At 42.6% G+C, this 24590-nt stretch overlaps 1 protein-coding gene across 2 annotated transcripts in view; it reads right to left on the bottom strand.

The window, feature by feature from the left end:
• GPR137C (G protein-coupled receptor 137C) overlaps window positions 1-24590 on the bottom strand; it is a 54849-nt gene that overhangs the window by 16781 nt on the left and 13478 nt on the right. Inside the window, exons 3-4 of one of the 2 annotated variants that reach the window (XM_033953016.1) lie at window positions 19627-19855; window positions 4548-4697 (exon numbers count right to left, since the gene is read on the bottom strand). In XM_033953016.1, the coding sequence (XP_033808907.1) occupies window positions 4548-4697; window positions 19627-19855 (379 nt within the window). The remainder of the gene's footprint in view (window positions 1-4547; window positions 4698-19626; window positions 19856-24590) is intronic. The other variant, XM_033953017.1, reaches the window with a different exon arrangement.

Here is a 24590-nt window from a genome sequence, read left to right as displayed (position 1 = left end):
CTTCTCAGTGGAATTAGAGAAGGCACAGAATTGAACACAATACTCAAGGCTGCAATCTAGACATAAGTTAATCATAATGCCTCTTGTTTGATTTATAGGAGGACCTGGAAAGGTAGAATTTCTAGATCATTTATAAAAGTGTATTGAGCACCTATCCTGGGACAGATCCCTGTGGTATTCTGCTATTCATCATCCTCCATTGAGAGAATTGGCTATTTAATCTTACAATGATTTTCTATCTTTTAAATAGTTTCCCACTACAGGATATAGCTTCCTGTCCCACAGCTCTTAAAATTCTTCAGGAGACTAGGACTAATTCTATCAGGCAGGACTTCATGTGTTTAAATGTACAAAACTGCATGTGTCCGATAGCGCTTTATAAATAAATTGCTGACATTAATCAACTGGCTCATTTATCCATGTGTTTCACACCTTCAAAATAAACATGCCAATTTAAGTTGATAAAATCTGCCTTCCACTCCAAGTCAGCTAGGTATGTTGTAGACTAGAGGCAGCACTCAAATCCCCCAAGGAGGAAGTCTCATTATGCAAACATCTAGTTCTAGAGTGATAATGTTCTGCAGAAAGCCTGGTAGTGTACCCCCCAGCTGAAGGCTGTTACTGTAATGGGAGAACAAAAAGATATGGGGACAAAGGAATGATTTTGTTTAGTTTTAAATCTCCTTAAGATAGAACGTTTGTGCCAGTTTCTGTATGGCTGACATTTTTAGAACATTTTTAGATCATATGTCCCCTACTATTATAATATATATAATATTGGTGAGGTTAAAATATTCTAAAATAGCAATTTTATTGGGGGAGGGGGAGAAGGGATGGAAGGGACAACTAGGAGTTCTCTTAAAAAAAAATATATATATATATTTATATTTTTAAAGGAGAACTCCTAGTTGTCCCTTCCATCCCTTCTCCACCTCCCCCAATAAAATTGCTATTTTAGAATATTTTAACCTCACCAATATTACCTGAAAAAGATTCATACCTAAATCTACTACTACAAAGCTAGTAGGTTGAGAAAGAACACAATTGTGATATGCCTTAATAGGAACTTGTGCAGTCCCAATTCAATGCAGTCTGTTCTCGTTATTTGCACATTCCCGGTTTTACTTCTGCAGTTGCATGCATTGCGACTGCTATTTGTGCCATGTGTTCACATATTTGCAACCTCTAACCTTAGGAAAAAAAGTTTTCACTTCCAGTTTTGGCTTTGTTTCCAGAAATGGCCATTAAGCATCAAGAGTGAGTTGCAGACATCTGGAGGTACAGCTCCAAAGAGAAAGTAGTATGTCAAGTTTGAGTGCCAAAATATGTCTTAGACTGGTTTCATTCTGGCAAGTCTGTTTCTGCCGTTAGCCATGAGTTTAATGTGAATTAATCCACAATCAGATTCATCCAACAAAGAGGAAGATATGTCTGTCAGTTTGCAACGCTCCATCAAAAAAGTTCCAAAACATCTGTAGTTCATGATCAGTCAATGGCGGCGAAAAGGGCGAACAGAATGCTAGGAATGATTACGAAGGGGGATCACAAACAGATCAGAGAAGGTTATCTTGCTGCTGTACCGGGTCGTGGTACATCCTCACTTGGAAAACTGCATCCAGCATTGGTCGCCGTACATGAAGGACATGGTACTACTCGAAAGGGTCCAGAGAAGAGCGACTAAAATGGTTAAGGGGTTGGAGGAGTTGCCATACAGTGAGAGTAGGGAAGCTGGGCCTATTCTCCCTTGAAAAGGAGACTGAGAGGGGCATGATCGAAACATTCAAGATAATGAAGGGAATAGACTTAGACAGGTTGTTCACCCTCTCCAAGGAAGAGAGAACGAGAGGGCACTCTCTAAAAATTAAGGGGACAGATTCTGTACAAACCTAAGTTCTTCACCCAGAGTGATAGAGAACTGGAATGCTCTTCTGGAGTCTGTTAAGGGAAAACACCCTCCAGGGATTCAAGACAAGTTGGACAAGTTCCTGCTGAACCAGAACAAACACAGGTAGGGCTGATCTTGGTGGGTGCGATGGACCACTGGTCTGACCCAGCAGCAGCAATTCTTATGTTCTTATGAAGCAGCTAAAGTTTGTGGATAGTGCAAATGGCGAATGAGCAAAAAAAACAAACAACTCAGTGGACAGCATTGTTGTCAGATGAAAGCCAGAGACATTTACAACACATCACACAGGGGCAGGAAAATGTGGAACCCCTTTTCTGCGAGTTTAGGTTGGATAGTGCATTTAAAATGAAGCGATATGTGGAAAAAAAATAAAAAAAGCCAGCCTTTGGAGAATGCTGGTTCAGCTTACAAAGCTGCTGAGGAATTTTAACACATACCTGTAAAGTATAATTGAAGAAAACATGTGCCAGGAGGTAGCATTCAATGTGGATGAGAATGGCTTGTTTCACAAAGCAGACTGAAAATAGATAATGAAAATGGCAGCAAAAGTCCCAATATTCAAAGCATTTAAAGATCACACAACCCTGATGCTGTGTGCCAATGCTAAGGGTGATTTCAAATGCAAGCCTCTTATGGGTCTACAGAGCTCAAAATTTCTTGCGCACTTAAAGAATCTAAACTGCATGCCAGGATGGGCATCAATGGTTGGAAAAACTGTTCAGTGACATGGAGGAATGTGATCCCATGCTGAAGTCTAAAATTCAAGTGTCTGACAAGCTCTGCATTTGCCTCTTACACAGAGACACTTAAGGACTTAAGGAAAGCCAAGCAGACAAGGCCGAGGAGTTCTCATCAAGTTGCGAGACTTGCACACCAGAGGTTGATGCGATACTTACCAGCCTCGACCACTAACACCATCACCATCTTTTACAGATACAGTACTATCATTCTGGAGCTGAATGCCTGTACCTCTCCAGAGATTGATGTGTCAGAAGTTGATCAGGCTGAGTAATGCACCTTGAGTGATACAGTACACCACACCTGTATTTGTTTAAAGCTGGTTTTTGTCAAGCAATGTTTTCATCATGGTAGTCGGGGGCTGCCCTATAATGAGGCCAACTGAGGCGGCTGCCTCAGGCAGTACTCTCGTGAGAGCAGCATCTTTGCTCCCGCCAGCCTACCTGCTGGTTTGCACACACTATTGTACCCCCTTTCCTAGCATCTACTCCCTTCCACCCATCCCCACGACTAGCATTTTTTGTTCCATTTCCATTCCCTCCTCCCCTCACTGCCGCCATACCACTTCTACCTTTAACTTGTTTTAAAATCTGCTGGGCAGCAGCAATTCATAGGGTTGCCCTGCCTCCAGCCTGATACCTCTTCACTGCAGCCTGCCCTCTGACATTTCCTGTTTCTGCTAGGGTGGGCTACAGTGAAGAGAAAGACGCTGAGGTTGGCAGCAAGGCAGCTTTGTGAATCACTGCTGCCTGGCAGGTTTTTAACACAACAAGTTAATGGTAGATGTCTGGGTGTTTCATAAAGGAGGCAGAAGATACCAGAGATTGGAGCCTGGTGGGTGGGAGAATTAAGTAATGCAGGGAGTCCTAGAAAGACGCCTCCCCTCAAGACATTTTAGGGGAGGTGTAGAAAGATATTGGACCTGGGGAAGGGCAACGGGGGTGGAAGACAGGAAGACATCACGGTTGGGGCTGGAAAGGGAAAGATGGATTTGGGGAGGGCAGAGGAGGTGAATGAAGGACGGGGAGAGATCAGATGGGAGGTAAAAATGGACAGGATGGACAGAGATTGGCAGAGGGGAGATGGATTTAAGGCCAAAAGGGGAAAGGGAGGGAGAGATGGACTTAGGGGAAGAGAGAAAGAGGGATGAAATGCTGGGTTTCAAAGGTAGAGTACAGGACAAATAAGAGATGCTAAAAATGGTGGATCCATATGGGAGAGTTCATGGGAGGATTGTCTAGAAGATGAGCGAGAGGAGAATTGTGGGTAGAGGGTAGAAATGTAGTGGGGAGAAGATTAAAAGGAATAGGGAGGATGGAAAATGACTTAGGGGATGAGGAGATAGAAAGTTGACTAGATAAGTGAAAAGGAAGAGCGAGAGAAATCTAGCCAGGTACTTTGAACCTAGGTTGGCCACTGTTGGAAACAGGTTCAAAGACGAAAGCGCGTGGGACAATTACACGAGGACAAAACTGCTATGACAAAATGTGTGCAGAATGTCAGCGCACTAGATTAAAAGGTAATTTAAAAAAAAACTCTGAGGCGGGTGTGGGGGGAGGGAAAACACTCCCTCCCCCTGCCCGATTTTACTTAGAAGTGTTGGCACTGCTGTTGTGGGGTTGGGGGGGGGAACCTGTCTGATTTTAACAGAAGTTTGAGAATCTAGGCCTAGGTCAGGAGAAGGGTTATTAACTTATCATTCATCTGCTTGGGAGACTAATACTGAACATTCTGTGCTTTAAAGGGGCAAATCACTTGAGAACTAAATATTATTCTGTCTTCATCTTTCGATACAGACAACTCATTGGTCTGACTGTCTGATAAGATGCTAAGGAAGTAAAATTCTGTAGTGCTCTTGTTAAAGTTCATTCAAATACAGTTAAAGAAAATAACACACACTTACCCTATCAGGAACAGTATCCCAACCATAGTTAAATGGACTAGGTTTGTTTCCTGGTGAAGTAACAACCACCACTAGATTGTAGCAAGCTCTTGAAGCATAGAGAAGAATAACTACAGTTCCCACAGCAACAGCTTGGCATAGAGATGTGCCCTGATGCGAGAAAAATATTTTTTGAAACTTCAATCAATTGGCAAACAAGGAAAACCAATTGGCTAAGACCAAACAGAAGAAAATTACTTAAAGATTTAAAGCAAAATAATAAAAATCTAACGTGAATGGTTAAGAAGTGATAAGATTTATAACTGCAGCATAGGAAAGTGGGCTGCAGACAATATGTTCAGAGCTAGTGTAGAAGAAAATCTACTTAGATAATGCAGATTTTTGTAGCATTGAATATGAAACTCATCATTTCTTGGTATGAAGTACATAACTGATTAGGTTCTTACCTTGACAATATCTTTTCCATTAGATAAAGGAACGATATGCTGTACTGTAAGAGTTCCTGTTCTTCAGACTTCTGCCTGCTTAAAGACAAGACTTTTGGGTCTGCAGCTGGCAGGTTAATCCCTTAGGGAGCTGTTCTACCCAGCCTGCAGATTTCTGGAGCTTGGCCTGCAACCTTGAAAATCTCCTAGCAGAAGCAATTGCCACAAGGAAGACTGTCTTGAATGAGAGATCCAGCAGAGATGGCCCTCTGAGAAGCTCATAAGGGACCTTGCTAAGTTCCCCAGGACAGGAAAGGTCTTCTCATCAGGATCCCGAGTCTAAGGGCCCCCCTCAAAAAATGGATAACATCTGACTGGGCAGATAAGGATGCTTTCCACTTCTTGACCCTGAAACAAGAGCCCTGCCACCCATACTTTGAGAGGTTACTGCTACACCTTTTTCAAGCCCTTCCTACAGGAAAGCCAGGACCTCTGAAACTGGAACATGGAGAAGATCCACCTCTTTCAAGCTGCACCAGTGCTGTAAGGTCTCTCAAGCCTTTGCATAAGCAGAGACTGTCAACGGCTCCTTAGCTCTGAAGAGCGTGGCAATGACTTAAGGAGTAAAGAGCCATGCCATAAAACCAAAGTGACCTGGTTCTTCTAGGTAAACTGGACCTCGAGACACTGATCTTTCTGAAGCCGCACCAAGTTTGCATACCATGAGTGCCTTGGCCAGTCTGGTGCTACTAACTACATGACCTGAATGGTTTGCGATTCTGTGCATCACCCAGCCTATCATGGGCCAAGGGGGAACATGTAAAATAAGAGTCTCTGGCCAGGGCTGGAATAGAGCATCCAATCCTGTGCTTATGGGCTCAGATCTGCAGCTGAAGAACTGGCTTGCCTTCTTTTTTTTTTTTGCTGTTGCTATGAGGTCAAACGTTGGCTGACCCCATCATTTTACTATAGACTGGAATGCTCTCAATGATAGCGCCCATTCTCCTGGACCCACTGTCTGCCTGCTGAGGTAATCTGCCTGAATATTGTCCACTCCTGCCACATGGGCTGCCAAGATCACCTGAAGATGAGACTGTGCTCAGCAGAAAAGGTGAGCCTCTTGCCACATGGGCTGCCAAGATCACCTGAAGATGAGACTGTGCTCAGCAGAAAAGGTGAGCCTCTTGATGGATGAGTGCCACAGTCTCCTTGCCGATTGACAGTGCCGCAGCAGTAGCCTAAGGCTTGGACTGCTTTGCCCTCTAGCATGGGCTGCAATCGTTAAATGTAAGTTGTATTGCTTGTATCTCCAGCCTGTCGACAGACTATTTCTACTGAGAGGGAGTCCACTTTCCCTGGATTGGAAGCCCTCAATGACCACCCCCAGCCATAGAGGCATGCCCTTCCCTATGGACAGAGCCATCACCTCATCCTGCTTCTGGCAGCCATAGTCCAAGGGAGTGGCATTTGGAGGGAGTCCCTTTGCGGAAGCCACTGGGTCAGCAGTGATTCCTTGAGCAGTTGCATGTGGGCTTTTGCCTGGGGGCCCACTTCTATAGTTACTGCCATGGAGTCGAGGACATGCCTTTGAAAACAAATCCTGGACTCAGGAGCGGAGCTTGTTTGTGTGCCTCCCAGCTACTCCAGGGACTGTCGGATCCAGATGACTCTTGAGGAAAATTTGTTATCCATTCTAAACTTGTAGCACTCAAATGACCATCTCCACTGCCTTCTGGCATTCCAAAAACAATGGGACTGATTGTCTAGGTATAGATGCACTTGCCATCCTGCTCTGTGGAGGTAGGCTGTAACTACCATAACTTTGGTGAATGTCCTTGGAGCTGTTGCGAGTTCAAAGGACAGCACAGAACCGGTAATGGTTGTCCAGCACATGGAACCATCTGCACTCTGGAAAAATTGGAATGTGGAAATATGACTGTCATATCCAGAGAGGCCAAGAATTTCTCAGGTTCCACAGCTGCAATGACTGTGCAGATGGTGTCCATACAAAATTGTGATATCTTCAGCACTGCATTGACATGTTTGAGGTCCAGGATGGGTCTCTAATCATTTGAGCTTCTCTGCCTCAGCCTATGTCTTCTGGAGCTACTGGTTCTATGGCTTAGGATTTCCAGCAGCCTTCGTACTGTGAATGGCACCCTGGCTGCTTTCTCTGGCAGGCTTGCCAGAGATGTTACCAACCAAATCTGAAGAAATAAGCAAATTCCAGCTTGTAGCCCTGCTAAATAATATCCAAAACCCAGCGGTCTGAGGATATTCAAGTCCAGGCCTCCCAATCCTCCGAGAGCTGACCCCTTATTTTCTGGTAAGCAGCCTCTGGCCTGGAGTCATTGCTGATTTAGGAGGTGCTGTGGAGCAGAAGTCAGTGCCTTGGCTCCCATCTCTCCCTGAAAACCTTTGCCTAGATCCTTGATAAAATCTCAGAGAAGGATACCCCTGCATGCTGCCTTGTGCCTTGAAAGAAGACTGACTCAAGCCTCTGGGTGCTTGGGGTCCGCTGTCCAGCAGGGATTTTGGTCAATCTGCTGTACTGGCCATTGTGTAGGATTTGCTTGTCTACATCCGTTCCATATAGGCGTTTGTTCGATATCTTTTATGCGGTTTGTCTCATACCTTAACCACCATGGACCCCTGAGGAAGGCGTGTTATCCGAAACACGGACCGTGTCGGGTCCCCTGGTTGGTAATAAGGTTGTATATTTTACTGCCTTTTCTCTATTAATAAAACGCCTGCATCTTGTACATTATCTGCAGTTTGTTGTTGTTTTTTGTACTGGCCATTGGATCATCCAGGCCTTTTCTGAAGAGCATCTGGCCCTTGAAGGGGAGCCTTTGAGTGGCCTTGGAGATAGACTTGCCCGTCCACTGCCTAGTCCAGAGTATTCTGTAGGCCAAAATCTTGCTCAAAACTGTCAAAGCATCTACACAACAAGAAAGCACAGAGGTTATTGTTATTTAATCCACAAGCCTGCTTATAGAACCTATAGGGACCCATGAGGAAGACAATAGTGTCGAAACATGGACAGTGTTGGGTCCATATGTTCCCAGTGGTTCAGACCCTAGACATTTAGGTGTATTTATTTGTTCTAATAAAAAAGTCTTCAACTTGGACAAACTCTCCACAAGTTTTTTGTATATAGAGCATCTACCACATAATCCATCCCCGGTAAGATTAGCTGGTGAGGGGGCTCGTCCTCCATCAAGTTCTGCTGGTGAAGCCTGGAATGACAGGGTTGAGCCACAAAAGGAGGATGCAGCGGCAGCCTTAACCACTTTGGTGGAGGGTTTAAAAAGCCATTTGAGGATTATGTCCACTTAGTGGACCCAAGTATCTTTAAAGAACTACACTGTCCATGCTCAGGAAAGAAGTGCGCTTGGTCACTTGAGCTACCAGATAATCCATCTTAGGCTGAGATAACATTTGCTGAAATTCCTGAGCCAAGGGATACAGCTTTACCTTGGTCTTGGCAACTTTAAGAAAACCCTCAAGGTTATCCCAATGCTCTGTAACCAAGAGACATGTTTGGGTGCTATGGGAAAGATGTGGGCTGAGCTCACCCCATGCAGGAAGAACAGTATGAGGTTGAGGTCTGCAGCACAGATATCTGCAACTCCTTCAGGGAGTCTAAGACAGGGGTGCTCACACTTTTGGCTTGCGAGCTACTTTTAAATTGACCAAGTCAAAATGATCTACCAACAATAAAATTTTTTAAAAACCACAAAGCACACTGTACGCAGAGAAAATGTTAATTTGTATTGGGGGGGGGGTGTTTACCAAGGTCAAGGCAGATGACTTTAAAATATGCAACGTCACCTCAGTAACAACTATACAAAAAGATATACCTCCTCCCCTTTCACTAAACCACAATAGCTGTTTAGCACAGGGAGCTGTGCTGAATGCCCCTCGCAGCTCCTGACACTCATAGGCTCCCTGCGCTAAAAACCACTATCACGGTTTAGTAAAAGGAGGCCATAGTGCAAAATAGACAGCAGATATAAATTCTCAACAGATATTTTGATCACTAAATTGAAAATAAAATTTTCCTACCTTTTTGTCTGGTGATTTCATGAGTCTCTGGTTGCACTTCCTTCTGTAAAGCCAATACTTTTCTGCCTTTCTCTCCCCCCCTTTTTTTCTTCCTGCCTTTTCCTCTGTCCCTGCCCCCCCCTTTCTTTCTCCCCCTGCCCCCAAGCCATCACAACAATTTCTCCACTTCCCCGATTCTTTCCCTACCCCCCAAACCATCACGCTGATTTCTCCTTGCTGCTTCCCTGAGCCAGGCCTGGTGCGTTCAAGCACTGGGCCCCCAAGACTTCACCTCTGACATCAATTCTAATGTTGGGGAGGAAGTTCCAGGCCAGCCAGGCAGCAATTAGCTGACCCAGACATTTGAATTGACATCGGAGGTGAAGTCTTGTGAGTCCAGTGCTTGTACATGCCAGGCCTGGTTTGGGGAAGCAGCAGGGAAAAAGATCAAAGGCAAGTGATCGACTCGCTTTGCCTTTGTGATCTACTGGTCAATTGCGATCAACTATTTGGAAACCTCTGGTCTAAGACCTCCAATAGGGCCAAACATTTAAACAAAACTATGGACTAAGAGGTCATCCCCTTGCTCCAAGGCAGATACTGCTTCTTGACTGTCCACCTGCAATGATGTTCCCTTAAAGAGAAGCCTCGCTCTGAGAAAGCAAAGGCAGCATTGGACTCCTCATCCATCCTGTCAGAATACTCATCCAATTCCAGTAAGCAGCTCTCTTGGAAGGAGTGCCTTGGGGCAGTGCATAGGTTCCAGGCCCTTAACTGGCAGCCCCACATGTTTACAGTTTGAATAAGCTTCTCAGAGAAGATTTACAAAATCCGGTGTAGAACCTTCAGTGGGTAGCTCTCCGTTTCCCATGAGATGGTGTAACTTGTCTTCTCTTGGGTTCAGAGGCCTCTGTGCCCAACTGAGAAGTGGGACCACCAAACTAGAGCTCATGAATGGATTTTTTACCTCTTCTGAATCACCAGTTGGCTGTTCCCCAGTCTTTGTAGGCTGCTGAGGAGCTAAGCCTGAAGCTCCTGCCCCTGTCATGTGCTCTGTGACATGTGGCACAAGGACGCTCTTCTGCTGGCCAACTTGCACAATCTGACATGAAACAAGGGTATTGAAGCCCAACTTAATCCCTAATGGTCCTGAGTGAAAATGAGGTGAGCTATAGTTTGAGGAGTTAAAAAAAAAATCCAAGATGACTGCCACTAGCATTTTGATGCAAGAAAAAAACAAAACAAAAAAACAAACAAACTTGGGGAATCCCCAAAGAGTGATTTTAGGGGAGGGGAGCAGGGCCTTTACAGGTATAACCCAAATTTCAGACTCTACCCTCCCCAATTTTCCTCATAGGCTGTCACAGCCTGTACTCAGACCACATGCCAAGGGAAAAACTGCAGCTGGATCAGGAGAAGAAACCATCTCAAACTATCAAGTCTCACTGACAAAGTCTTCGAGTTGCCAGTTGGACTGTCAGACTGATCCTCAACCCCCATTGACCTTGACCATGCAACAAAGGGGAGGCGAATTGTAGCTGGCATGCCCAGCACCCCATTGGTATGCCACTGGTATCCCAACAGCCTGCACTCAAGCTCCTGACCAAGTCAAGGATGCAAGCAAGTACTGAAGGAAAGAATGTATACCACCTTTTTGTCACTTTGGCATTTCAATGTTGACATTCAAAGTGATGGGCACTGGAGGATTTAAGCGACTTGCCCAGAGTCACAAGGAGCAGCACTAAGATTTGATCTCAACCTCTTGGGTGCAGAGGTAGCAACTCAACTAGTGAGCTACACCCTGAGCTCCAGAAATCTTTTGCAGGCTAGCTGAAATACAAATGTCTGCGTCTTCTCTGAGCAGGCAGCAGCCCATGAAGAACAAGAGCTCTACAGTATAGCATATTGTCCCTATCGCAAAGGAAAGCTTTTAGAAGCTTTTCAAAAACAGGACAAAAACTGGTCACCCCATTATACAAGACAGAAACAATAAGTCAATATATTCATACATTGTGGGTTTATTTATTGTTTAACAGCAAGTTTTGCTCATGGGGAAGATATTTAGAGATAGTTGTCTTCCCTGGATGTTCTCCACTCCCCTATGTTGCCTAACCATGTTGATATTGAAGTGATTAGCTCAAGCTGAAGCAAATTCCCCTGATGAAGCTTAATATAGTGGGAGTTTGCTGAAGGGGGGTCCATTGAAGAGTATTGTTTGGATCTGGATACACTAAGACCCTTTGTTAATACCCTCCCTTTCTGCACCCTGCTTACATACCTTGTGGAAGATAAGTTTTTCTTTGCTTTTGAGTTTTGTAAGGAATGATGTTATGTAGCTACTATGTGGTGTTACTCCAAGTAAAGAATTATTATACAGAGTGGAGTTTTTCTAGACCGAGGATTTGTCTGCATCTTCAAAATTCTTTTTGAAGTTGTTTTGTCTGGAGGATTGAGTTTTCTTACTAAATCCAACATGACACCGAGGTCTTTCCTCCACTTTAAGACTAAATCTGTGGCATTCTCTCTCATTCTTATGTTTTTCCTGAATGCATTATATTGAAGATATAAAAAAGTACACCAGTACACAGAAAGGCACAATAAAAGATTTCTAGTGGATGAGAGATGCTATATGAACACTACTATTCTCACAGGGTTTTACTCTGGCACAACAGTGTTAGAGAGTGAAGTTACCATCACCTAGGAAATTTCTATTCCCACTGATAAGAATGGAACCAATGAAAAAACAGCCAGACATTGTGGTAACAGCACTATAAAAAAAAAAAAAAAAAAGGTCAATGCCATCTATTTTGTACTAGGAAGGAAGGAAAAGCCTCGTCCCATCCCTGCAAGTTTTGTCGCTGTCCCATTCCTGTAAACTCTGCCTTAACTGCACAAACCTCGAATACTTATGATTTTAAAGTGTTTGAGGCTTGTGCAGATGACAGCTTGCAGGAATGGGACAGGAAAAGAACTCACCGGCTTGGAAAAATTTGTCCTTGTCACTCTAGTTATAGCACTAACACAAGCAGTCAGTCAAGAAAAACACGCTGGACAGAGTAAAGAATCAAAATTGAAAAGGAGGGAAAAATTGGAAACTTCTTCTGAAGAGGTGCTGAGTGAGGATCAGCTAAGGGGAAGAAAAGCTACCATTTTGGAATATCTTATCTCCTGGCATTCAAACTTGGGCAAAGGTAAGTTGTTTCATTGTCTTACTTTTTAGAGTAATATTCTGCTTTTTCAGCAGAGTCAGTTTAGGCAATAGTGTACCCTTTAAGATTACGTTTTATATAAAAAGTGTTTGTCTAGATTAGTATTTTAGGTTGCATTTGTCTAATTAGTATTTTAGGTTGCATTTCTGAGCATAAAGCACAGTTACTTACCGTAACAGGTGTTATCCAGGGACAGCAGGCAGATATTCCCACACATGGGTGACGTCACCGACGGAGCCCCGCAGCGGACAGCCTCGAAAGCATCTTGCTTGAAGATCTCGAGCTTTCGATTGCTGCATCGCGCATGCGCGCGTGCCTTCCCGCCCAAACTAGGGGGCGCATCTCCTGAGAGGATCCTCAGTTCAGATACCAAGCTAAGAAGCCAACCAGGGGAGGTGGGAGGGTTGTGGGAATATCTGCCTGCTGTCCCTGGATAACACCTGTTACGGTAAGTAACTGTGCTTTATCCCAGGACAAGCAGGCAGCATATTCCCACACATGGGTGACCTCCAAGCTAAATCAAAAGGGAGGAGGGAAGTTGGCAATTTAAGAAAAAAGATTCTGTAAAACAGATTGGCCAAAATGGCCATCCCTCCTGGATAAAGTATCCAGACAATAATGAGAAGTAAAAGTGTGAACCGAGGACCAAGTGGCAGCTTTACAAATTTCCTCAATAGGAGTTGATCTGAGGAAAGCAACAGAAGCCGCCATAGCCCTGACTTTATGGCCCGTTACTCGACTCTGTAGAGGAAGACCAGCCTGAGCATAACAGAAAGAAATACACGCAGCCATCCAGTTGGAGATAGTACGCTTCGAGACGGGATGACCCAATCTATTTGGATCAAAAGAAATAAAAAGTTGAGGAGAATTTCTGTGAGGTTGAGTACGTTGAAGATAGAAAGCCAACGCACGTTTACAATCCAAAGTATGCAAAACCGTCTCACCAGGGTGAGAATGTGGCTTAGGAAAAAATACCGGTAGAACAATAGATTGATTGATATGAAAATCAGACACTACCTTAGGTAAGAATGTGGGATGTGTACGGAGTACCACCTTGTCATGGTGAAAAACAGTAAAAGGTGGATCCGAAACCAAAGCTTGTAACTCACTAACTCGACGAGCTGAAGTGAGAGCAATCAAGAAAACAGTTTTCCAAGTAAGATATCGAAAATGAGCCAAGTCAATAGGTTCAAAAGGAGGCTTCATCAATTGAGCCAAGACCACATTAAGATCCCATACCACAGGAGGTGGTTTGACAGGTGGATGGAGATTAAAAAGACCCTTCATAAAACGAGAAACTAGAGGGTGTGCCGAAAGTGATTTCCCCTCTAAAGGCTGATGAAAGGCAGCAATTGCACTAAGATGAACTCTAATAGATGTGGATTGAAGACCTGACTGGGATAGATGAAGTAAATAATCCAAAACGGAAGCCAAAGAAGAAGAAGTTGGCTGAAGATTATGAGTGGAACACCAAGAAGAGAATCTGGTCCACTTTTGACTATAACATTGACGAGTGGACGGTTTTCTGGAAGCCAGAAATACATCCTGAACAGACTGAGAAAATTCAGCAGAATCCATCAGGTAGAAAGGAACCATGCTGTCAAATGAAGAGACTGCAGGTTTGGATGAAGTAAGGATCCCTGATTCTGAGTGAGCAGAGAAGGAAAAAACTGGCAGAAGAAGAGGTTCCTTGATGCTGAGTTGCAGAAGAAGAGAGAACCAATGTTGTCGGGGCCACCGAGGTGCTATGAGAATCATTGTGGCATGATCCGACTTCAACTTGACAAGAGTTTTGAGAATCAGAGGAAAAGGAGGAAAGGCGTAAAGGAACTGATTCCTCCAGTCTAGTAGAAAAGCATCCGCCTCGAGACGAAGAGGGGAGAAGATGCGGGAACAAAACAGTGGAAGTTTGAAGTTGTTGGGTGACGCAAACAGATCCACCCGAGGAGTCCCCCATCGATTGAATACTTGACGAAGTGTGGGGGAGTTGATCGTCCATTCGTGAGGTTGAAGCAGACGACTCAATTTGTCTGCAAGGCAATTCTGAATACCCTGAATATAAACGGCTCGAAGAAAGATGTTGTGTGAAATCGCCCAATGCCACAACTTCAGAGCTTCCTGACACAGAGGATGGGAACCCGTCCCGCCCTGTTTGTTGACATAATACATTGCTACTTGATTGTCCGTCCGAACAAGGACTACTTGGTCGTGAAGGATGTGAAGGAAAGCTTTGAGAGCAAGAAATATCGCTCTGAGTTCCAACAGATTGATATGACATCGACGATCTGTGGCCGTCCATAAACCTTGCGTACGGAGACCATCTACGTGGGCTCCCCATGCGTACTCGGACGAATCTGTTGTGAGAACTTTCTGATGAGGGAGATGGTGAAACAGCAAACCTCTGGAAAGATTTGAAGAGAGCATCCACCAGCGGAGAGACTTCTTTAAAGAAGGTGTCACCGTTATATGGCGAGAAGGTGGATCTAGAGCTTGTTGCCATTGGGATGCCAGAGTCCACTGAGGGATGTGAAGATGTAGTCTTGCTAAAGGAGTCACATGTACTGTAGATGCCATGTGACCGAGAAGGACCATCATTTGACGTGCCCTGATAGTTGGTAGGGAAGCTACATGATGACAAAGGTTTAAAAGAGTATTCTGTCGGTTGAGAGGAAGAAAAGCTCTCATGCGGACAGAATCCAACACCGCCCCAATAAATTGGATCGATCGAGTTGGAACTAACTGAGATTTTGGAAAGTTGATATGGAACCCCAGACTTTGAAGAAAAGAAATAGTCTGAAGGGTCGCTTGCGTAACCCCTGTAAGAGAAGGAGCTTTTATAAGCCAATCGTCGAGGTAAGGAAAAACTTGCAATCCCTGGGCTCGAAGGGCCGCGGCTACCACAACCAGACACTTGGTGAAAACCCGAGGGGAGGTTGCTAAGCCAAATGGAAGAACCCTGTATTGAAGGTGAAGGTTCCCCACCTTGAACCTGAGATATTTGCGAAAGTTTGGATGAATAGGAATGTGAGTATAAGCCTCTTTGAGATCCAGTGAGCACATCCAATCCCCTTGATCCATGAGGGAGTACAGAATCGGGAGAGAGAGCATGCAAAATTTTTCTTTGACTAGAAATTTGTTGAGAGCTCGGAGATCCAGAATAGGTCGCAAATCCCCCGTCTTCTTTGGAACCAGGAAGTATCTGGAATAAAACCCCTGGTTGTGTTCGAGAGGAGGAATTTCCTCCACTGCTCGAAGGTGAAGAAGAGCCCGAGCCTCCCGAAGAAGAAGGGGAAGTTGCGAGGAACTGGAAAGACACTCTCTTGGAGGGTGATCTGGAGGCACCTGAAGCAGGCGCAGAGAGTATCCCTCGCGGATGATCGTAAGGACCCAAAGGTCCGATGTAATGGTTTCCCAGACAGATGAAAAAAGGGAAAGACGACCTCCGATGGGTAGGGAGGAATTTGGATGTAAAGAGGTTGGAATGCTCATCACTGGACCGTCAAAAAGACGGAGCTGTTTTGGTTGGAGCAGGTGTCTGGGGCTTTTGAGGACGTTGTTGTTGTGGCCGTCTAGGTGGAGGCCTAGAAAAAGCCGGTGTGGACTTCATGGGGTAACGACGAGCTGGAGGTCTGTAAGCTCTAGTCACAGAAGGTTTTGGTTTCGGACGAAGCAGAGAGGCGAAGGAGCGCTCATGCTCAGAAAGCCTTTTAGTAGCTGCTTCAATAGAGTCATCAAAGAGCTCAGAACCTTGACACGGCAGGTTTGCTAAACGATCTTGTAAATTGGGATCCATATCTACAATCCTGAGCCATGCAAGGCGTCTCATAGCCACTGCAAATGCCGAGACTCTGGAGGATAGCTCAAAAGCATCGTAAGATGCCTGCAACATGAATAGACGTAACTGAGATAGAGATTGAATAATATGTTTATATTCAGAAAGGCGTTCTTTGGGCCAGTCTGGGCAAAACGATGACAACTGTTTCAAAAAATGGTTAAAATATGAAGTAAAGACATAGTTGTAATTCAAAATTCTATTTGTCATCATAGAATTTTGATAAAGTCTGCGCCCAAACTTGTCCATAGTTCGCCCTTCGCGTCCTGGTGGAACTGTTGCAGACACCTTAGATGGGTGAGCCTTCTTCAGGGAGGATTCCACCACTAGAGATTGATGAGAAAGTTGAGATTTCTCAAACCCTTTACATGGAACAGTACGATACCGAGACTCCAGCTTCGATGGAATAGCTGTCACAGAATAAGGAGTCTCCATGTTACGTAGAAACGTCTGCTTCAGCACCGGTGTCATGGGTAGACGTAAGGTCTCCTTAGGAGGATGAGAAAGTTCCATATCCGCCAGATATTCAGGCGTGTATTTTGAATCGGAACGTAAATCAATATTAAGAGCCTGCCCCATGTCGAAGACAAATTTAGCAAAGGAAGCAGACTTCGAGGTCGAGGCTTCCTCAGGAGAAACAGAACGAGAACGATGTGTCACTGAAAAAGATGGAGAAGCCTCGCGTGAATACTGAGATACAGGCTCAGATTCAAGATGTAAAGTGATGGAAGATGCTCCACTGCCTGTCAGAGGAGGAGTGGCTGAATGTTTCCGCTTAAGGCTCCGAGTCGGAGAGGTGCGCGGAGTACGAGGCTTAGTAAGAGGAGATTTTTCTCGAGACAAATGCCTCGAAGGTGGTGTCCTCGACCTCGAATGCCTCGATGAAATTGAAGAGGCAATGGTAGTATGAGCTTTGGAAGTAAGATCAGAATGCTTCGAGCTCTTTGTAGAGGTAAGCTTCGAAGATCGAGACCTGTGCTTGGATCGAGGTAATGCTTGTTTAGCCCCATGTTCAGATGAGGAATCCGACGAGGAAACTCTGGATCGAGACCTTCGACGAGGAGATCGTCGAGAAGGTGCAGATTTTTGCTCAGGCTGGAGTTGCGCAGACAGAGTCGAGGCCGGTACCAACTGAGCCACTATTGAGGAAATTTGCGTAGTCAGAATTGACTTCAGCATATCCTCAAACATGGGGACGGAGACCAAAGGACTCGGAGTCACAGGAGGTCTCGTGCGTTCCAAGGAGGGCGACCTCGATCGAGAGTATTCCCTGGACTTGGAAGCACGTTTTGAAGGTCTGGAAGACGGAGTCAAACCTGGGGCCCCAGGTTGAATGGAGGTAGACTCGGTCGGCTTCTTAGGGATGGTACCTGAAAAGGAAGCAGGAGACTTACCCCCCAATCCAGGCTTCGAGGACATCGTCGAGGCCTTCGAGGCCGAGGACCCGGAGGTCTTCGAGGCCGAGGCCTGTCGAGGAGGCGAGGTCGAGGTTTTAGTACTCGAGGTTGGACCCGGAGTCGAGGATTTTACAGATGCCTCGACCGAGGCCACAGCTTTTTCAGGCTCCATACGAGGAAAAAGCTCTAAAAACCTGTCGCAGCGGCGTTTAAAAGCACGAGGTTGAAGAGTGAGGCAGCGAAGACAATCTTCAGGGCGATGAGTCGACCCGAGACAGATCATACACCGACTATGTGGATCAGTGATGGAAATAGTCCTACCGCACTGATAACACCTTTTAAACCCGGTAACAGGCCGGGACATAGATAGGACAAAGTCCGTGTCGAGAACGGAGAAGAGAGGCCTAGGCCTCAATCTTCCAACCCGACGCTAAAGAAAAACAAAAAGATGTTTTTTTTTTTTGTTTTTTTTTATATATAGAAATAAAATAGAATTAGAATAGGAACACAGCGACCGAAAACAATAAAAAGTACTCAGCCGCGGTGAAGAGAAGGCACAACGCTACGGGAACCAAGTCGACAAGTCTTCTCGGCTCCGCGGAAAACGTTGAACTGAGGATCCTCTCAGGAGATGCGCCCCCTAGTTTGGGCGGGAAGGCACGCGCGCATGCGCGATGCAGCAATCGAAAGCTCGAGATCTTCAAGCAAGATGCTTTCGAGGCTGTCCGCTGCGGGGCTCCGTCGGTGACGTCACCCATGTGTGGGAATATGCTGCCTGCTTGTCCTGGGATAAGATAAGATCAGATTAGGGCACAGATAGATGAGGAACGTCTTTTTAGTGCTTTATTTTCAGTAGTGGAGAAGAGGCCATGCTGAGGAAGGACAGCTGGATTTAGATTATGGGACCCTGCAGAACTGATATTGACTCCACCTGCACTTTAACTGAACTGGTATGGAGCTCTGGAAGTAGAGGAGATGGAACATCCCAGGGAGAGGAAGGACCAAAGCTTGAAGTCCCCAAAGTTGCTAGATCTGTGACCACTAGGAGGTGTAAGGTGCTGGTGGGTGGCAATGCCCTTCTGAGAGTAGAGGCATCCATCTGCAGACCAGACATGAGGTCCCGGGAGGCATGATGTCTGCCTGGTGCAAAATTGAAGATGTTATGGAAAGCTTGCTGAGATTCATCCATGTTGGCACTAAATGTTACTGCTAGATACCCTTTGAATGTATCAACTGTGACTTTGTGGCTCTAGGAGAGGTGGTGCTGTACAGGTGGTATGTTTGTTGATCCTCCCTGTCGAGGGTAAAGGCCTGGGCAGAGAAGCTTGCATCCTGGGGATGAATGTGTGTCTGTGTAGATAGGGTCATCGAGAGCGTTTCAGCTTCCTAGACCATGGGATGATCTGCATCAAAAGGAAGATGCGTCTTCAGCAGCAGACTGGCTAACCTACTGAAGAGGGCTTTAAATTAGAATTGTTGAAGCAGGGTGATCAAAACCCTCAGATGAATCACTAAATACCTCTACACAAATAGAAAAGGGGCAATGTTTGGAAAGCAGTATATACTAATGCTCAAAGTATGGGAAACAAGAGTCTGGATCAAAGCTTTTTTAGATATATTAGCGATAGAAGTGCAAAAGTAGCATTGTGAGACTCAAAAGTGAAGGGGAGAGATGTAGAAGCTGATAAAGATAAGGCTGAATTGTTTAAATATTTCTGTTCTGTGTTCACAGCAGAAGTGCCAGAAGCAGGACTGCAGAAGACTAATGCAAATAAAGGATGGAAGTGTGGCAGACCCTGATCGATTTTCAGTGTTTGCTCTCTGTTCCTGTCTAGTGGCTATAGCTGCTCTTATTAGTGACTTTAAAGCAGCTGCCTCAACACCCTGAGGTTGCGAGTTCAGTTCCTACTACAGCTCCTTGTGACTTTGGGCAAGTCATCAATACTTCAGTACCCCAGTTACAAAATAAGTACCCGTCTAAAAACTGCTTTTGGATTGCATCCACACAGAAAAAAGCAGCATCTCAGATCCCATCCTCTTTACCCTTTACATTTGCATAGACATTCATAGCAACAAATTTCAGACTTATGTAAAAGACTATAAACAGAAGGTATATCTAAATATTAGATGTCTAGAATAGTTTTGAAATTAATGAATTTAAGTATTTACCTTTGATTCGAGGTAGACATTTGCTGAAGACATTTTTGCAATTTTGAAGACACAACCAGCCAATGAAATGGCACAAGCAAAGAAGAGGCCATCATTGACTAGGACTCCAGCCAACATGGTCCATCGTAGATGATCTTCTGGCACATCACTGTGCACCAACATTGCACAAGTTAAATTCATCACTAGGAAGATGAGACTGGCAAATAGAAAACCCAAATGCAGTGGTGCCCTGGTTAAATTTAAAAAGGAGAATAAAAAAAGTTAGATAGAACCTAAATTAACTCATACAACAGTAGTCCATCAAGTCAACACTAGCTGAAGTCCTATCAGCTTAGTTATTTTTGTTCTTATACATTGGTAATAGGATTCAAAAAGGGTTCCAAGTGTCTTATCTGAAAATTAAATATATATTTGGCATGATGCTTGCAGACTCTGAATATTATTCCTTAGGTTACTATAGTTGTTAGCTTCAACAGGCGCAGTTAAATTTAACCAGTACAGATAGATTCAAGACTTAGATCATATGCGATACTAGTCTTTATTGGATAGAGATCAAGGATATGCATTGTGTAAACATTGCTTACCTTACACAGGCATTTAATGACAGCAGCACAAGTCTTCATTTGAGTAACAGTATATAACTTGCTAAAAAAAACCTGACAGTTTAGAGCCAAAGGACTACATGCAGATGAGATTTTCTGCACTGATTGAATTATATGAAAAACCAATTCAGTTTTTTACTATCCTAAACAGAAGCTGTAAATTTATAAGACAGCAACTCTGGTGGGAGGTAGGTAGCCCAGAGGATTTACATCCTACCGTTTTCAGCAATTGTTACAGATTAACTTTTCCAGTGACAAGTAGCAAAAACCTGACAGCAAAACAGACTTAGTGGTGTTTAGACAGTTGCTCCAGTAATTGGAAAGGGGGGGGGGGGGGGGGGAACCAGATTTCTACAGTCTATGCCCTGAAAACAAAGGACAGATCAAGATTAACATATGCATGTGTTATATCACATAATGCCCCATATCATCTTGGACAGACTGAATATGTTTAATGTTTCACATTCCTACCAGTAGATACCACATAATACACCAGGTTTGTTATAAACCTACACCACCAACAGAAATCACTTATTGTGCTTAAAGAACTGCTTTTAAATAATAAATAAATAAAATAGACTGTACAGTGAGCAAGACTAGCCCACTCTAGCTCTTGCCCGCCCAGTCTCTAAAACAGAAAAGTAAAGAATAAATAAGTTTGTCATGAGTATTGTATTAAGTAGCGTTACCTTTTCAAAAGGATGTTTAAATATCAATTATTTATTCTTTACTTTTCTGTTTTAGAGGCGGTGTGGGCAAGAGCTAGCTAGAGTGCCTGTGAAAGTTAGGGTTCTCTGAAGCAGTTAGCGAAAATGTGTCAAGACCCCAGACACATTGAATATTGTTTTACCAAAGTCTTCACCAAGTTAGTTTTCTTTTTTTTTTTTTTTTTAAGAGATTAAAGTAAAGACACTGTGTGACTAGATAAGAACACCAAAGGAGCACTTGTGCAGTGATTGAGAAACTAGCCATTTTAGGTGATGGGCTAGTCTTGGCTCACCATAGGGTCTCTATTTAAAAGCGGTCCTCTTAATTGTCTCTTTATAATTTTATTTTCTGGGGGGGAAGGGATGGGGGGAATGGGTGAAGGAAATATATCTAATAAATATGCTGAGGTCTGGTCATGTTTATTATTATAGAAATATTTGCCAAAATTTAATTATAAAATAGATGGATATAAAAATTTATTCTATTAATGTCAATGGTTTAAATCATCCTATTAAGAGAAAGAAAGTACTAATGTTCCTTAAGAAGCAAAATGCGGATATATTTTATTCGAGACGCACCTTTCTGAGATTGAATCTAAGAAGTTATCTGGGGGTTGGATTTCTAAATGTTTCTTTGCACCTGCAGTGGGGAAAAAAGCTGGGGTTGCTGTTCTGATAAATAGAAAGTGCAATGCTGATTTCAAATTAATAAATTATGATCCTTTAGGAAGATGGGTGCATATCAAAATGATTCTGGGAAATACAACCCTGGATTTATTTAATTTATATGCTCCTAATTCGAATCAAATGGAGTTTTTCAAACAAGTTCAACAATTACCGTTACCACTGGCTGCTTCTAATTTAGTCGTAGCAGGGGATTTCAATGCTGTAATGGATCCGATTTTGGATAAGAGACCAAGTAGAATTATGAAATCGTTAGGTTTAGATAATTTGGTTCAATCTTGTAATTTAGTTGATATGGTGTATTCTTCATTTTAATGATCAGGAATTCTCTTTTTGTTCTCAGGTCCACAAATCTTTCTCATGAATTGATTATATATTCGTGTCTAATAATATAGCGCAGCGTGTGATGAATGCAGTTATTGATCCCATTGTAATTTCAGACCATGCTGGTGTGTGGATTGACTTTCAGAATAATGACATAGTACATTTTAATCCAATTTGGAGATTTGATAATGCTTTACTTGCAGATTCGAAGTTTTTGGAAGATCTTAAATTAAAGATGAATGAATTTTTTCAAAGTAATAATTCGGACAATATTAATGCTGAGATTTTGTGGGACGCGTTTAAAGCCACAATAAGAGGAAATATTATTTCATATTCAGCATTTATTAAAAAACTCAATATGTTGATTTGGAAAAACAAATTAAAATATTAGAAAATAAATTAATTGAGAAATGGGAACATATTACATTACAAAATTTATTAAAAGTAAAAGCGAAATATGAGATTTCTTCTCAATTTGTGAGGAAAGATATCTTCTATAAGCAAGTTCAGTACTATGGTAATTCAAACAAAGCTGGAAGATTAGCAAATTTTCTTAAAGCAAAAAAAAGGAAATCTAAGATTATTGCAATTAAAGATACACAAGGCAATACACACTAACACCAAAGATATTTTAATACAGTTTCTTGATTTTTATAAAGATTTATATTCTTCTGAATCTTATGAAAATAAAGAACAAGATGGATTAAATTTCTTAAATTCATTTATTGGACCAAATGTTCCGGATCATATAAAACGAAGTTTAGAAGATCCTATATCTTTAAAAGAAATAGAATCAGCATTGAAGTCTCTTAGAGTTGGATCCGCTCCGGGTGGTGATGGTTATACTGTTGAATTTTACAAAACATTTCAAAATATTATCTTACCATACCTATTAAATTTATATCAATACCAAATAAATAATGGGAATATATCAGGTACTATGGCTGATTCGGTAATCATTGTCTTACCAAAACCAAACAGGGATCCTACCTTGGTTTCAAATTACAGGCCTATCTCTTTATTAAATGTAGATGGTAAGTTGATTGCTAAAGTATTAGCAATAAGATTGGCAAAAGCTCTTCCTTTTATTATTGAAGTACACCAAACAGGATTTATTGCTAAAAGACACTCAAATAATACTAGATTAGCATTTCACTCTTTAAATTTAGCGAAAAATATGAATGAGCCAGCTTTTATGGTATCTTTAGATGCAGAAAAAGCTTTTGATAGAGTGGAATGGAGTTATATGTATCAAGCCCTGGAATGGTTTGGAATAGGCCCCGGTTTTATTAAAATGATTCAGACATTGTATAGCTCTCCTGGTGCAAGATTATATATTAATAACAATTTATCAGATAGATTTAACTTGCGTAGGGGAGTTAGACAAGGATGTCCTTTGTCTCCCTTACTTTTTGATGTTGTTTTAGAACCCTTATTAATCGCAATTAATCAAACTAAGGAGATAAAGGGAATCCCATTTTCTTACTGGGAATTTAAACTTTCTGCATATGCAGATGATATATTATTATATTTAAGAGAACCGGGGAATACTGTTCCAAGTTTACTTAATCTTCTAGAGAAATTTGGAAAATTTTCTGGTTATAAAATTAATTGGAGTAAATCGGAAATTCTTCCAATTAATGTTCACTGTAACAAAGGATTATTTGATTCATATTCATTTATTTGGAAAGAGGACGGGTTAAAATATTTAGGAATTATTATCAAAAATACAATTGAAGATACAGTCAAAGAAAATGAAAAACTTTTATTAAAAAAAATAACAGAAATGTGTGAGCAATGGAATCCTTTACATCTTTCTTGGTGGGGAAGAGTTCAAACAATTAAAATGATGATATTGCCTGTGGTTTGTTATCAAATGAGTATGATACCAATATTTTTTCAGGGGTCATTTTATAAAAAGTTAAACAATATTCTTACAAAATTTGTTTGGTTTGGGAAAAGACCCAGAATTGCTTTAGTATCTTTACAAAGACCAATTGTGGAGGGAGGGGTACATTTCCCAAATTTTTATAGGTACCATCAAGCCTATATTCTAAGACAGGGTATGTATTGGATCCTCCCAGATCTCATGGAGAATGTACCAGATTGGCTATATTTAGAATGGCGGCTCCTGTTCCCATTACATTTAGAACATCTAATTAGTATAAAAATGCCTAGACGATATAAGGATAACAGAATTCTATTAGATACTTGGAAGACATTAAGATATTAGTAATCTATCACCAGAGCCAATTGCTAAATCTTTAAATCAATCTATTTGGGTAAACTCCAGGATCAAGATTGGCGGATACAAAATTGTCTGGAAACAATGGATAATTGCAGGTATACGAACATTGAATGATGTTATTTCAGAAGGATCAATGCTTAGTTTTTCACAATTGCAACATAAATTTGGATTAAATAAAACACAATATTTTAAATGCATGCAATTGAAGCAAGCTATTCAGGCAGGGTTCCCTGAATAGAAAGATCTTAACACCCAATATAGTCTGCAGGTTCTATGTTTCCAGGCAGATTTTTTGGGTCACCAAGCCGCAAAATGGTATAAATTGTTATATGGATTTCTAAATAAAAAAAAGAAAACTGGACTTAGGGATATTTGGAGTATTGAGATTGGTCAGACAAT

Source organism: Geotrypetes seraphini, chromosome 7 (genome assembly GCF_902459505.1).
Source record: "Geotrypetes seraphini chromosome 7, aGeoSer1.1, whole genome shotgun sequence".
NCBI lineage: Eukaryota > Metazoa > Chordata > Amphibia > Gymnophiona > Dermophiidae > Geotrypetes > Geotrypetes seraphini.
The sequence above is the reverse complement of the archived record's forward strand: the minus strand, read 5'-3'. Positions and strand labels throughout refer to the sequence as shown.